We start from the raw sequence: 14,746 nt of genomic DNA, 5'->3' as shown, positions 1-14,746 counted from the left end.
TTTCTACTTATATTCTGTGTGTTTATTTTGATATTAATATATATTTAAGAAGATTAAGAATAAACTTACTACTATTCTTAGTATAATCTCGATTTTTGATGATAGTCTGCACGAGTATTTGATCATTAGCTCTACGAGGCATATTATGAGGGATGTATGATTTTTCAGTTTCTAATAATTTTGGACAATTAACCGTTTATTAATTTGTTGTAGAATGTTATTCTTACTTACGTATTGCGATCCGATATACCATTAAGTTGATGAAGCATTTCGGCAGCGCTTTTCCTTACAAAAAATATAAACGTGGTAGAACAAACATACAAAAAACCTCTTCAGTTATATTTGTTAATTTTGTTAATTGAATGGGGCACTTACCTGAAATACAACACTCCATCCTATTTTAAGTTTGGATATGCTGTTATTTGGACAGTTTTTCACTGAGCACTTTGTTATTGCGTGGCGTTGTATTCAAAGCGCGGTCGAAGCACAACTGAACGAAAACTCTGCCTAGCAGACACATAGCCAGATTTTTGCTTTAGACAATTTTTGAACGTGGCTGTGAGTGTAGTTGTATATTGTACGTTAATGGTTATACTTTTGTTTTGAACATTTTCTGGGATCTTGTTGTAAAAGCATGTACATCGCCCTACAAAAGACTTACTAACTCGACTTAGCCGAGTAGTAGGCATCATAATTTTATGTCTGTTCCTCGTGTTAACATTATGGTTATGACAGTTTCTGGCAAATTCACTTATGTGCCTATGAACATACATTACATTATATCAAGAATATATTGAGAAGCAACAGTCAAGATGTTAATTTCTTTGAATTTTGCTCTCAATGATTCTTTAGGACCTAGGTTATAAATAGCGCGAATAGCCCTCTTCTGCAGCACAAATATTGTATTAATATCGGCAGCGTTGCCCCATAGCAATATACCATAGGACATTATACTATGGAAATAACTAAAGTATACTAGTCGCGCCGTATCTATGTCAGTTAATTGTCTAATCTTTTTAACCGCGTATGCTGCAGAACTAAGTCTGTTCGCCAATCCTTCAATATGGGGGCCCCATTGTAATTTGGAATCTAGAGTTATGCCAAGAAATATAGCAGATTCCACCGGTTCTATCACCTCTCCGTTTAACAAAACATCGCAAATTTAGGATTGCGATTAATTAAGTAAAGCGTCTGAGAATCTTTTTTTTTATTATGATTTGGGGATTTCAATGCAATTAAATCATAGGATCTATTGTGCCCAAATTGCCCGCCATGCGGGCGGCTCGGGTTCGTTTCACTGAGAATGAATATAAAAGTATTAACAATTTTTCTATAGATAAGGTGATCGAAGAAGCAATAGAAAATGCTTTGCGTGAGGCCAACCAGAGAGGGATTCGTGGTAAAGAAATTACACCATACCTACTGGCGGCAGTCTCCGCAGCAACTGGTGGAGCATCTTTAGGAGCTAGTATCCTTTTTTAAAACAAAGAAAGATTATTGTCTTGTGTGCTAACTTTATAACAGAGTATTAAACGGCGGTCTCATGCCGTGGCCATATGGCAATATAGAAAATAGGAAGTTAAACAAACCATATACTATATGTTTTATCCCCATATGAGTCAAACTACACATCCTGAGTGAACACAGTGCGCTGTAAATAAAAAAAGAAAACATGAGCTTTTATCTTATAAGAAATAAATTTACACAAATAAAACTGAAAACAAAATTTTATGAACGATGCGGGACTTGAACCCGCGACCTCTCGCGTTCCGTGCGAGCGCTCTTTCCAACTGAGCTAACCGTTCGAGTGACGTTATCGTTTATAAAATCTTGCATGCTTGGTCAACTCTCAGGCTGTGGTCTCATTAAATTTTATTTTCAGTTTTATTTGTCTGAAGAAAGGGAAGTAGTGCGGGTTATCACTTTAAAAACATAACAAATTGTTTAGATTTGCAAGAGCGACATCTCAAGTCAATTTCGTAATATGCAAATATTGGGATTGAGCAGGTTATCAACTGTAAAGTAGATCTTGTATATGAAGCCACAACCTGAGAGTTGAACAAAGCATGCAAGATTTTATAGTGGAAACGTCACTCGAACGGTTGGCTCAGTTGGAAAGAGCATTCACACGGAACGCGAGAGGTCGCGGGTTCGAGTCCCACAGCGATCATTAATTTTGTTTTAAAATTTTATTTGGGTTAATAATCCCAGAAGTGAGGGTTATCACTTTAAAAACATAACAAATTGTTAAGAAATATATTTATTTACCAATGGGAGTGACAATACCATAGGCTTATATAGGCATATAGTACCAACACTTGTTATGAAGCTACATCAGTTCGTAAAGGGGCTTTAACATGGTGAGAAGAACTGATTAGAAACTCCCAGACCATCTTTTAAACCAAAACAAAATTGCTTAGCCTACACAGAACCAGACAGGAGCCATACATTATTATCTCCTGATCTGCTATACTACAGTAATCCTACTTTCCACCTCCTTTCTACACCCCAACTTTGAAGTGATAACTTCTTACGAGAGGATAAACCAAAGAGGATGTGTAAGTACTACGTAATAAGAGGCTGAAACCTCCTCTGCCTGTTTAGTATGAAACGTGCAGTTTTGACATAAGTTTAAAATAGTAATTATAATATGGCAACGCAGTCAAATCCGGGTGAGTTCGAAAACGAACAGTTGCTTAAAACGCAGTGGATTTCGTCTACCTCCGTTTTTTACATGATTATAGCTGTCATCTCTCAATCTATCAATGACTGCACGAATGCATGAATTGCTTTTTTGTTAGAGTTTCGCTAGGCTGGTACCTATTGACAGTTGACATTTAACAAAGCCAGCTTGGGGCCTTAGATAATTTATACGTCTAGATAGAGCCTCTTGCTGTTAGACAACCGATGAAAACCGGCCAGGCTTAATACTTTAGTGTGCGTGCCTAGCTACGTCATACACTAGCGATTTGTACTAGTGTGCGTAAAGTGCACAAAATAGAAGTTACCTTTAAACTAATTTTTTTTAATTTTTCATAAATGTCATAGTCTATCTAGACTAGTGTTTCTCAAAGTGGGCGATAACGCCCCCTTGTGGGCGTTAGCGACCTAGAGTGGGGCGTTAAAGGGCCCATATAAAAATGGGGGGCATTGGCGTGGCTTAGGGGAGCAATGGTTTATTTGTTATGTCATTCAGATACTTTATATTTTAAATTTCAAATAACACCCTTATTTAGGGATGAGTTTACGGATTTTACGGATCCGTGAAAAAAATACGAATAGAATGTACGTTTTTGTATAATGACGAATTTTAAACGTATGAGTGCAGAGGCGCTCTAATTAGTTCATATTTCTTCTAATTAGGTACAAAACTAATTCTAGGACTTGTACTAGGAGTGTATAAAAAATTGCTGAATAATAACTGATTTTCAAAGGGGGTGGTAGAAGAAATAAGTTTTATAATCTCTGATCTAAACGTATAAATGGTCAAAGGTTGAAGCAGTAAAAGTTGAAAGATTTCAATCTTATATCGAACTGTTTTTATCGCTTCGATTTTGTTGACGTCTGTTCAGACGGTGCAAATTGCAAGCGAAGTTCATCAACTTAAATCGCTCCATGTGAACTCATTGTAACGAGTTACTTTCAACGTTCTGTAACAACATGTTGCTCCTATAGACCAAATGCTGATTTAGTACAGAACTAACATGGCTACCATCATAGTCTTGGCTAATAAATGGGGAAACATGATATCTTTTCCGTCTCTTATTTCTAAATCGTTTACGTATGTAGTACGCACATATTAAAGATGAAGAAACTTGATTGCGCGTGTACAATTGCGAAGAAAAAAACAATTTAATAAAAAACAACAGACTTTAAAAACACTATTCCAACACAATAGATATAATGTGCACTAAAAAGTTAAAAATTAAATGCATATTTTTATATAATCTAATTAATTAATCTAATTCTAGTTACGATTATTGCTATTTTTGGAATCGGTGTCCTTCCGCCGCGACCCGCTCTCACCTCCTCACGACGCAAGCACATCTCACCTATAACTATGTATGTAGTAACAAACCTATCTTGGATGACTTACGCAAACGATTACGAAATAAAAGACGGGGTAAAATATCATGGTTACCCAATTATTATGGAGCGTCAAATTGAAGGAGAAATTTATACAATGTATTCGAAATTAACAGAACACGAAGTTTTTATTTTTATTTTAATGACGATGTGACACACGCGCGTGCGTTCGGTCGCTCGGTCAGCGTCGCACTAAACGCACTAATCTATCCACAGATTACCTTTGTATAACTATTATACTAGCGGCACGCTATGATGGCCGTTTTGACATATCATAATAGTGATGTGAAATGTCAATTTATTCTCGAAAAAAATATATTGGTTTTTGTTGCAAGTAGTAGTACCTGATTAAAAAGGTTTTTTTTTATGAAAATAAGGGACAAGACGAGCAAGACGTTCAGCTGATGGTAATTGAAACGCCCTGCCCATTACAATGCAGTGCCGCTCAGGATTCTTGAAACCCCCACAAATCTTGAGACAAGATGTTAAGTCTCATTTGCCCAGTAATTTCACTAGCTACGGCGCCCTTCAGACCGAAACACAGTAATGCTTACACATTACTGCTTCACGGCAGAAATAGGCGCCGTTGTGGTACCCATAATCTAGCTGTGCAAAGGAGCCTCCCACTGGTAAAAGGTAAGGTTTAATAAAACAAAAATATAAATGTTTACTTAATATTGGAATGAAAATGAATACACATACTTTATATGCACATAAGAAACATATGAATACAAAAAGAGACCAAAAAAAGTTGTAACAAATTCCAGATTTACTCAGATTCGTCCATACTGCTATTTTCATTGTCGTCACTGTTATTTGTTGTCCATACTGCTATATGTCTGCGATTGTAGTTGTGCTGGCCAGCGATCCTATGTGACGACCGTATTAGATTTCATTTTTAAAAAATTTTAATTTCGAAAAACAGATACCTTGTTCTGTGGTAAATAAGTACACCAATAATTAGAATATTATAAAAACAAAAATATAATTTGCTCATTCAGTGTAATTATTAATTAATATGAAACTTCATGAGTGAGACAAACGTCAAAACAGCCATCATAGCGTGCCGTACGTATAATTATAATACTAGTTAAGTTTATCGCCATCGTCAGTGCTACGTAGCTCTACGTTACTACGTAGCGTAGCAATCATTAGTGACTGAACGCGTACAATATGTACGTTTGTTTATGTGTGTTTCATAGTAATAGCTACGGTGTACGCATGCTACGTTGCTACATGCAGTCTTAGAATATACACGACAGGCTGACGTAATGCGCGATCAATTTTGATTTGTGTGCGTTCGCTAGCTTAATAATATTGAAAATACTAAGAAGCTAATTCCAAGCGTGTCTGACTGTTTACGACTTGTTAATCAAAATCGGTTACAGTAACAATAGATTCGCTTTAATTTTCTATCTTTTAGTATTTCCGGTAGTGATCTTCTCCCTGGCTCACTTGGTTATCCGCTAGTATCTTATAAGTTTATGTTTAACCAGCACTCCAATGCATAGACCATTCATTATCACTTTTACATCGTATACGATACATGGTGCGATGTTGTGTTATAACACAACATCGCACCATGTTTATTTTGATTCTATTTAAAATTCTCATTGATGTTGAATAAATAGTGGATATTTCAGACGTTTCATAACAATAATAGCTTATTTTTATACACGCAAATAAAAGTAAACAAAATATCTGTGCAGCGCTGTCATGTTTGTTTAGCACACCTTGAAAAGACCGGCACGCATGGCGAAACAAAAAAATCTAATCACTCTATCTCATTTCTTTACATAAGTCTCGCATAAGTTTTTCTTTTCCTCGTATCTGTGAGACGGAAGCTACCTATTAGTCTAGTTACTATCCTTGGTCTATGCTCCAATGCATGTTATTTCTACAAACGCTTAGCATAGCAAAGTTGATGACAGTTAGTGACAACTCGTATTATAAACATCAAGCCGAACATACTCTACTCTCTAGTACATATTACATATTTACTTCAAATTAAATAAGACAGTGACACAAAAATCGACAAGAAAGAAATGTTTATTTGCATCTTCGATTAAGGATTGGTCTCCAACTAGATACTGCACTACATAAGAACAATAGCAATTTTATTACGGCAAGTATTAGATGCCTGTGTGCGTGGCATCTTGACACTCAATTTTTCAAAATTTGTAACATACGCTTGGTGTTATTTTACATTGAAATTAATAAAATACAAAATACTTACTGATGATATGTTATCCCAGTATCTTTCTTATTTCTTGTAATATTATTTTTACAATGTTCTACTACGTAACCCGGCATTTTAGTTGAAATTATTAGCAAAGTTTAACAGAACATGTGGCACGTAAGCGTCACACATTGTTCGAGACAAGTTCGAGCACGCCCACTTGGGCGTAGTATTATTTGCCGCTCTTTGCGACTACGCCTGCGGTTGTCAGTTGGAGCGCAGCGGAAACCATCCTTAATCTAAGACACAAGACTTAAAAACTGCAAAAACAAAATTGTGGAATATTATGTCTATACAATAAATATAATATATTACTTCAATTATTTTTGTTATTTATTCATATTATTTGACGACCCATATAGCCGAATGGTTAGTGACAGGGTCACTACTAAGCTAGAGGTCCCGGGTTCGAATCCCGGTAGGTGCAATCATTCATATGATGAATATAGATGTTTGTTTCCTAGTCATGGATATTTATGTGTACTTATGTATGTTTATGTAAGTATATTGTATTAAATATATCATTGTCTTGGACCCATAGTACAGGCTATGCCTAATTTGGGGCAAGATAATTTGTGTAAAATGTGTGTCCATATTATTATTATTTATGCTCTCATTTATCGGTTTTATTTTGTTGGTTATCGACATAATTCTTTATCTTAAGGCGCATTCAGATATAGCGTTAATAAAAAATAACGCGAAGGTCGGAGCCGATATAGCGGTGCAGTACCAAAAGTTGAGAAATAACTGTAGTTCTGAAGAGGGTCATAAAATGGGAAATAATCCACAATTCCATGTGCCTTCTAGAAATATGCACACAACGCCTAGAGGCGTGATAAAAGAAAATGGATTTGTTTGTTTTCCAACACAGTTGGAACGAGGCGATGTTCTTGTGATCGGCGGAGCGAATGTCGACCGAACCTACAGGATATCCGAAGAAAAAATCCAGGTAAGCCTCGACATTTATTTTTATAACAATATTCAATTTAACTTAATAGTAAGAAAACCGACATTAGAAAACTCAAAAATTTAAAATAACTTAATAGATATTTAATTTAATACACCTCTTGCAAATCTTATACCTTAAATATTAATAAAATACTATCATTTGTATGTGCTACCTATTGATAGGGTATAGGTCGGTGGCATGTCATAAAAAAATAAAAATGTTCTTAAAATGAAAACTACTTGGCCAAAGTATGTCAAATTTTTATGTGACCAAATAGCAAACATTCCGCATCAAACAAAAGAAGAATTACGAAAATAGGATTATAAACCTTAGCGTAATAATTGGTGTATATACTTTAAAAAAATACCGATCTAATTGAGAACCTCCTCCTTTTTGAAGTCGGTTAATAACCATTTTTGGGTCTTTCCAATGTCAAAGAAATCTAGGACGAAAATGTGAGATTGTAGATGTTGTGGTTTTAATACAGAAAGTGAGAGCAATGCATGTTATAGTTCATTTTATGTTCGCTTGTTTGTGTTTACTAGTGAATATATCTACCTAGGTTTATATATTTCTGTTCATAATAAAAAAAAAACTCTTACAAGTGGAATTTCGCCAAATCAGCTGACCTCTACTAGGTGAAAGGAATAGTCTTACCAAATTTCAAGTCTCTACGCCTTATGGCTCCAGAGATATCGTGATGAGTCAATATATAGGTGGAAATCTCTTATGTACATCCATACTATATAAATATAGTATGGATTAATATATAAATATAGATAATTGTACTCGGAGCACGCGGCATGTTTGATATCTAGTTCCTAAAATATCAAAAACATTTGTGCGAAACACAGTCCACAACATACGAAGCATTGGGATGTTTCCAATGTGATGTTTGGATCCTGAAGTGGGCTCCAGCACCACAGAGCCAGAGCCAGGGCGTTTATCTTCTTCTCTTCAACCCCTCGCAATGTCCACGTTTCGATGGCATACAAAAATACAGGTAAGATTACCGTTCGCATGAGTCTGGTATTTGAGGTTGGTGTGATGTTTCTGTTTCTACATATTTTGTTCATTCATTGGTGTAGTTTACTGAAATTTGTTTCAGTTAATCAACATTCTAAAGCCACAGTTTTTTAATATAAAGTAGCTTTGCAGTAAATCTTCTAACTCAACCGTAGATTTCTTAAACAATCATTCCTCATCATTCTGGTAACACTTTTAAAAGAACGCAAAAAACAAGGAGAGATTCATGCACCGCAGGAACAAAGGTATCTCAGGAATTTTTATGAATCTTTAAAAATGCCCCATAAAAACTGTTAGACCAGTTCATTATTTATTATATTCAGGGATGCAGTATATAATGTCGTATAAAATATGAACAACATTACTTGCAAGTTGTGCATAAATTGCATAAATTCGATTACAGTAAGTACAATCCGAGTCACTGCAGCTGCTATTTCTAGCTCATCTTGCAGCCGGGCAATCTTTCCAATATATATTTCCAGATCTAGATGCTTTTATAGTTATCGTATAAAGAAAGTTCTTTATGCAAACATTTGAGAAGAATACTTTTAATCTTTAGTATTAATATTTACGTATAATTTACATTATTCACTTTACTATCAATATTTATATTATCTTTTTTTTAAATGAGCATCAAAAGTAATTGTAATAAATTAAATTGATTGATTTCTTCTGGTACAGTCTGGGTTTGTAGTTTTTTTACTATTCTGTTGCCACTTTGGAATGAAAGTTGTAAATGTTTATTTAAAAGTGGCAATGAGTTTCTTGCCACTTCTTGCTTTTTGTATTTGGGGGAGGTATGCCTCCGGATTCCCCACAAAACGGACGAAACACAGCTATTTTACGCCGGTTTCAAGTGGGAGAGTGGCATTTCTCCGGGCGTGCTGGCCTAATCCTGTTTTGTAATCGGCATTAGAACACAACATCACAACCACTCCGAATACATACTTACATAAAATAACTCTAGTTTTTATTAATATAATCTTTATTAAGATTAGTTAAAAGGTCAAACCCTTTAGGCTTTCTTATCGTTTGAATTATCTTACTATAATTATATTTATCAATCTGAGTCAGACATGTAACACCCCAGCAGCTCAGTCCCAAGGGTTATTTATACCCAGATATTCTGATATTTTATAGTAACCTTTTGTATACATCTTTTTCTTCATAACTGATTTATTATTATATGGTATAAGTAGTTTTCGAAGTATAACCGAACAAGAAATGGGTCTCCATTAAGTAGTATAGATTATTATTGAGTTAAATAGGAAATTATTATAGGAAAAGCTTACATAAACTAAACTGGAATTTCCAACCATCTGGATGTGTTGCGTTCCTCCATAGTTCAATTTTCAAGGAACTTTCTTCTACATTCAACCAAGCTGTGTATTGAGCTTCCTTGTGCGGTGTTTTGGGGACAATACGAGATGGAAAACTTTAAAAAAAGCGCGTACAACTTTTAAAAAGGCCGGTGGAATTCCTGTAATTCCTCTGGTCTGGTCACGTAACATGTGGTGGCCCAAACGCGCGTTCTTCTCATCTTCCTCTAAAAAAAAATTACCGGATTCCCATTTGTAGACTTACCCCCTTATTCATAATAGTCTGCTAACTTAGCTAATTCTCACTCTGTCTTCTTCTATTGACCTGAGTCAGAATGAGAAAAAAACACTCCTTAGTAGCTGTTTTAAGTTAGCGGACCATTATGAATAAGGGGGCGAGTATATTATTTACTGAATTATCACTCGGGATTGTTGGAAATGTCATCAGTCTTTCAAACCAAACCAACACCACCCGTGCTTAACTATAGTTTTAATTACTTCGACCAGCTGTGCCTTATTGCATTGAGAAATTTAATCCAGTTTATCAATTATATACTCTATTAATAGCTGAAGAATTCTTCGTTTTTGCTTGAACGCGTTAATCTTTATGTTTGATTGATATCTATAGAGCCTACTTAGACTTTGCTCAAACTTTACTTACGTAAAACTTACACTCAGCTAGAGTGTTACTTCAGCATACTATTTGATTTTGTTTTTATAGTCATTTGACATATGAAATTATACTGAGCTTGAGCTAAGACATTAACCCAGTTAACATTAAGACAGGGACCCAGTGCTCTGTGAACGGCTGGATCACTTGGTATTGCGTAGAGACATCGCTTCATTGTGTGTCCTCTACCGCATTTATCATGGGGAGTGCTCCGAAGAGCTGTTTCAACGAATTCCTGCCGCCGAATTCCACCTTCGCACGACACGCCACAAGTTAGGATATCATCCCCACCATCTGGATGTGTGGTGGTCCTCCACAGTGCGGTTTTCAAGGAGCTTTCTTCCTCGTACTACAAAGCTGTGGAATGAACTTCCTTGTCCCGTGTTTCCTTGACGATACGACATTTTACATACACCTTTAAAAAAAGCGCGTACACCTTACTTTAAATCCTCTGGTGTTGCAAGAGAGTGTGGGCGGCGGTGATCACTTAACAACAGGTGACCCGTACGCTCGTTTGTCCTCCTATTCCATAAAAAAAAATACATTTAAACATCCGACAACCGATAAAAGGCCGACAACGCTCTTGTGATTCTTCTGGTGTTGCAAGAGAATGTGGGCGGCCGTGATCACTTAACACCAGGTGATCCGTACGCAGGTTTGTCCTGCTTTTCCAGAAAAAAAAATAAGTCTGAGCAAAGTCTACGTACGCTGTATAGATCTCAGACTTGGTTTCAGTTGGATTTGAATAAATCTTTTTAGTATATTTGATTATCCGATATCATCAGGTAGCACCTTCCAGCTGGTTTTAGTTCTTTATATTGTGAAGTAGACAAAAAGGTGGTGCTGGTCTGCTTTGCTGGCGTGATAGTTGATTTTATAAATATATCTTCTACATACTTATTGATCTCTAGTACATTTAAAAACTCTGTGATATCACGTGTATATATGTATGTTGTAACATATAAGCCCTTTCCTCTTTTTTTTATGAAAATAAGGGACGAGACGAGCAGGACGTTCAGCTGATGGTAATTGATACACCCTGCCCATTACAATGCAGTGCCGATCAGGATTCTTGAAAATTCTGAGCGGCACTACAACTGCGGTCGTCACCTTGAGACATAAGATGTTAGTCTCATTTGCCCAGTATTTTCACTAGCTACGGCACCCTTCAGACCGAAACACAGTGATGCTTACACATTACTGATTCACGGCAGAAATAGGCACCAATTGTGGTAGCCATAATCTAGCCGGCATCCTGTGCAAAGGAGCCTCCCACTGGTAAGGATCCTCGCACGTGGGATCGTTGCATAAGCTAACAGCCATCTTAGAGTTCTTATGTGCCAATAAGATCTCCTCGTTGCTATATATAATAAGAATAATTTAAGATTCTTAATTTAATTATTATTTAAATATATTGTTGGCAATATGTTTCTTGTATCTTTTGATTGATAAGAATTTAACGAAGTGCTGGTAAATGGTGAAATATACAACGTAGACATAGATAAATTAATTTTCTGGTGTAAATGTATACCTAACTCAATTATTTTTATTTTGATAGGCCCACAAAACAATCTCTGGACCTTCCAAACATAGCTGCTTATGAGAAAAGAACGTGGAGAAAAAAGGTATTTGACTACCACCGAGAATGGCCTTCTCTAAAAATATCAAATCAAAGAAATGAAATTAAACGATTTATTATATTTAAAAAATATTTTTTAATTTGAAATCAGAGATCCGTAGGAGAACTAAAGTCACCGACATAGCCCAAATGATTGTGAAACTGAAGTGGCAGTGGGCAGGGCACAGTTCGACGGGCAGATGGCCGTTGGGGAAAAGTCCTCGAATGGCGAACACGTACCGGAATACGCAGTGTTGGTAGGCCCCCCACAAGATGGACCGACGATATGTTCAAGATCGCCGGAATACGTTGGATCAGAAGAAAAAGACAAAAAAATGAAAATAAACGATCTATTATATTTAAAAAAAAAAAACTTTTTAATTTGAAATCATATATCACTGGAAGCTACAGACAACAAATATAAAAAGTCACCTGAGTTTGCAACCAATATATAATTGGCATGCTTTACTATACATATATATTGGATATGGTAACAGTATTAAAGATTAAAAAAATAAATGTTTTAAAAAAATATATTAAAATTATAACTTTAACATTAATTTGATATTATTATTATTAACATTAATATCAAATTTATGTTAAAGTTAAGAAAATATTCTATAAGATTTTTTTCACCAATTGGACTTCGTTGCACAGACGATGCCGGCTAGACTATGGGTACCACAACGTAAATGTAAAAAAAAAACACCCTTACTTTTATGATGCCAATCGAAAGCATGCCCAAAAACTAATAACTCATCTTAAGTAACATAGTATTTTAAAAGAAAGTAGTCAAATAAGTGGATATTTTTTTGTAGATTAATAAATTAAATGCTCAAAATGTGATCCCTCTTGTCTTACGCAAATCGCCAATATTTTAATGAGTCTGCGGCCTGTTCATATCATTTTATGTTGAATACTCGATATGATATGGCACAATTCTGTTTGTAACTAGCCCACATTCTCGTATCGCTTTTTGTATAGCGTATCTTTCACGTATCCCTAAAAGAAGAAATCTAATGGTGTAAGGTCCGGGGATCTGGCCGGCCATATAATCGGTCCATTCGTACCAATCCAAGTAGGAAAACATTCATTTAGAAAATCTCTCCGACTATTATGAGCCAGAGCTCCATCATGTTGGAAAATTAAGTTTTCTTGCTCCACCGCGGAAAGATTTATAGACTTATCTCATCTCTTACAATTTGAAATATTTCTAAATACTTTTCTGTGTTCAAGGTTCCTTGGTAAAAATGGATTAAGAAAACCTGGTTTTGTAAAAGTTGTGTGAATAAACGCACTTAGTTATTCGTTTCAGTGACTCGTAGGGGATTTTCTGTAAACCGAATACGTTTATTGTGGCGGTTATACATACCTAAAGTTAGATTCGTCTGTCATTGGCCACCATTCTAAATTTTTGTTTATAATATAAAATTGAATAGAAGAATTTATTAAGCTTCTGAGAATAAATTTCAAATAACGCCTTAACTCGTTAAAGGTTGCAGCGGCAAATTTGACACCAGAGAGACATCGCCTTTTATAGACATCTTCACCATGTCCACCTGTCACTGTCAACAATATTATGATTTATTATTCAAATGCGTCAAAGACTTGCAAATACAATATCTTAGAAATGTTCACCCTGCAAAATAAACAAAGAATAACAAATAATAATTCAAGTTCGTCTTGTTTGCCTCACCTCAAAGAGTTTTCACGTGAGCACTCTCTACACGAGTGCACTAGCCGACGGTTTTGTCAAACACTAAATAAAGACTCCAACACAACCTTTAGAGCAAGCCGAGTCGCCTTGACGACGTTAAGTGAGCTAGAACAAAGGAATGGCATATGCGGGATGTTTTCCCTACTAATAAACCAAAAGCCTTTCTGTTTGATAATTCGCATTGTATTTTATGTAAATTGTTCTCCAATGGGTAGCCAAACTAATCGATCGCATTAGAAATACGGACACACGGTACACATTTAAATTTACTATAAAGGAGGATGCCACACGACTTGATCTGCTTTTTTTTTTTTTTTTTATGGAATAGGAGGACAAACGAGCGTACGGGTCACCTGGTGTTAAGTGATCACCGCCGCCCACACTCTCCTGCAACACCAGAGGAATCACAAGAGCGTTGCCGGCCTTTAAGGAAGGTGTACGCGCTTTTCTTGAAGGTACCCATGTCGTATCGTCCCGGAAACACCGCACACGGAAGCTCATTCCACAGCTTCGTGGTACGAGGAAGAAAGCTCCTTGAAAACCGCAATGTGGAGGACCGCCACACATCCAGATGGTGGGGATGAAATCCTAACTTGTGGCGTGTCGTGCGAAGGTGGAATTCGGCGGCAGGAATCAGGTTGAACAGCTCTTCGGAACACTCCCCGTGATAGATGCGGTAGAAAACACACAATGAAGCGACGTCTCTACGCAACGCCAAATGATCCAGCCGTTCACAGAGTACTGGGTTCCCGACAATTCGAGCTGTTCTGCGTTGCACGCGGTCAAATGGATCGAGCTGATACTGGGGTGCGCCAGACCAGAGATGACAGCAATACTCCATGTGAGGCCGGACCTGCGCTTTGTAGAGCGCTAGAATGTGGGCCGGCTTGAAGTATTGCCGTGCTCTATTTATGACGCCCAGTTTCTTTGAAGCCAGTTTGGCTTTGCCCTCCAGATGGCCACGGAATTGGCAATTGCTCGAGATTTCGAGACCCAGTATTCCAATACTAGGCGAGGCTTTAAGGGAAGTGTTCTCGAAGAGCGGTGATACGGCAAATGGGGTTTTTTTAGTGGTAAACGCGAAAACTTGAGTCTTCTGGGGGTTAAATTGGACAAGGTTCA

At 36.5% G+C, this 14,746-nt stretch overlaps 1 protein-coding gene across 5 annotated transcripts in view; it reads left to right on the top strand.

Moving 5' to 3' along the window:
* Positions 1 to 14,746, top strand: part of LOC126971160 (pseudouridine-5'-phosphate glycosidase) — a 263,833-nt gene that overhangs the window by 31,813 nt on the left and 217,274 nt on the right. For 3 of the 5 annotated variants that reach the window (XM_050817314.1, XM_050817316.1, XM_050817318.1), the window contains exons 5-6: positions 1,337 to 1,468; positions 7,000 to 7,274. In XM_050817314.1, coding sequence (XP_050673271.1) covers positions 1,337 to 1,468; positions 7,000 to 7,274 — 407 coding nt within the window. Of the gene's footprint in view, positions 1 to 1,336; positions 1,469 to 6,999; positions 7,275 to 8,128; positions 8,278 to 11,847; positions 12,252 to 14,746 lie in introns of those variants that run through there. The other 2 variants (XM_050817315.1, XM_050817317.1) reach the window with 2 other exon arrangements.

Source organism: Leptidea sinapis, chromosome 23 (genome assembly GCF_905404315.1).
Source record: "Leptidea sinapis chromosome 23, ilLepSina1.1, whole genome shotgun sequence".
In the NCBI taxonomy this organism is placed as follows: Eukaryota; Metazoa; Arthropoda; class Insecta; order Lepidoptera; family Pieridae; genus Leptidea; species Leptidea sinapis.
This window is presented reverse-complemented; position numbering and strand designations above follow the sequence as displayed.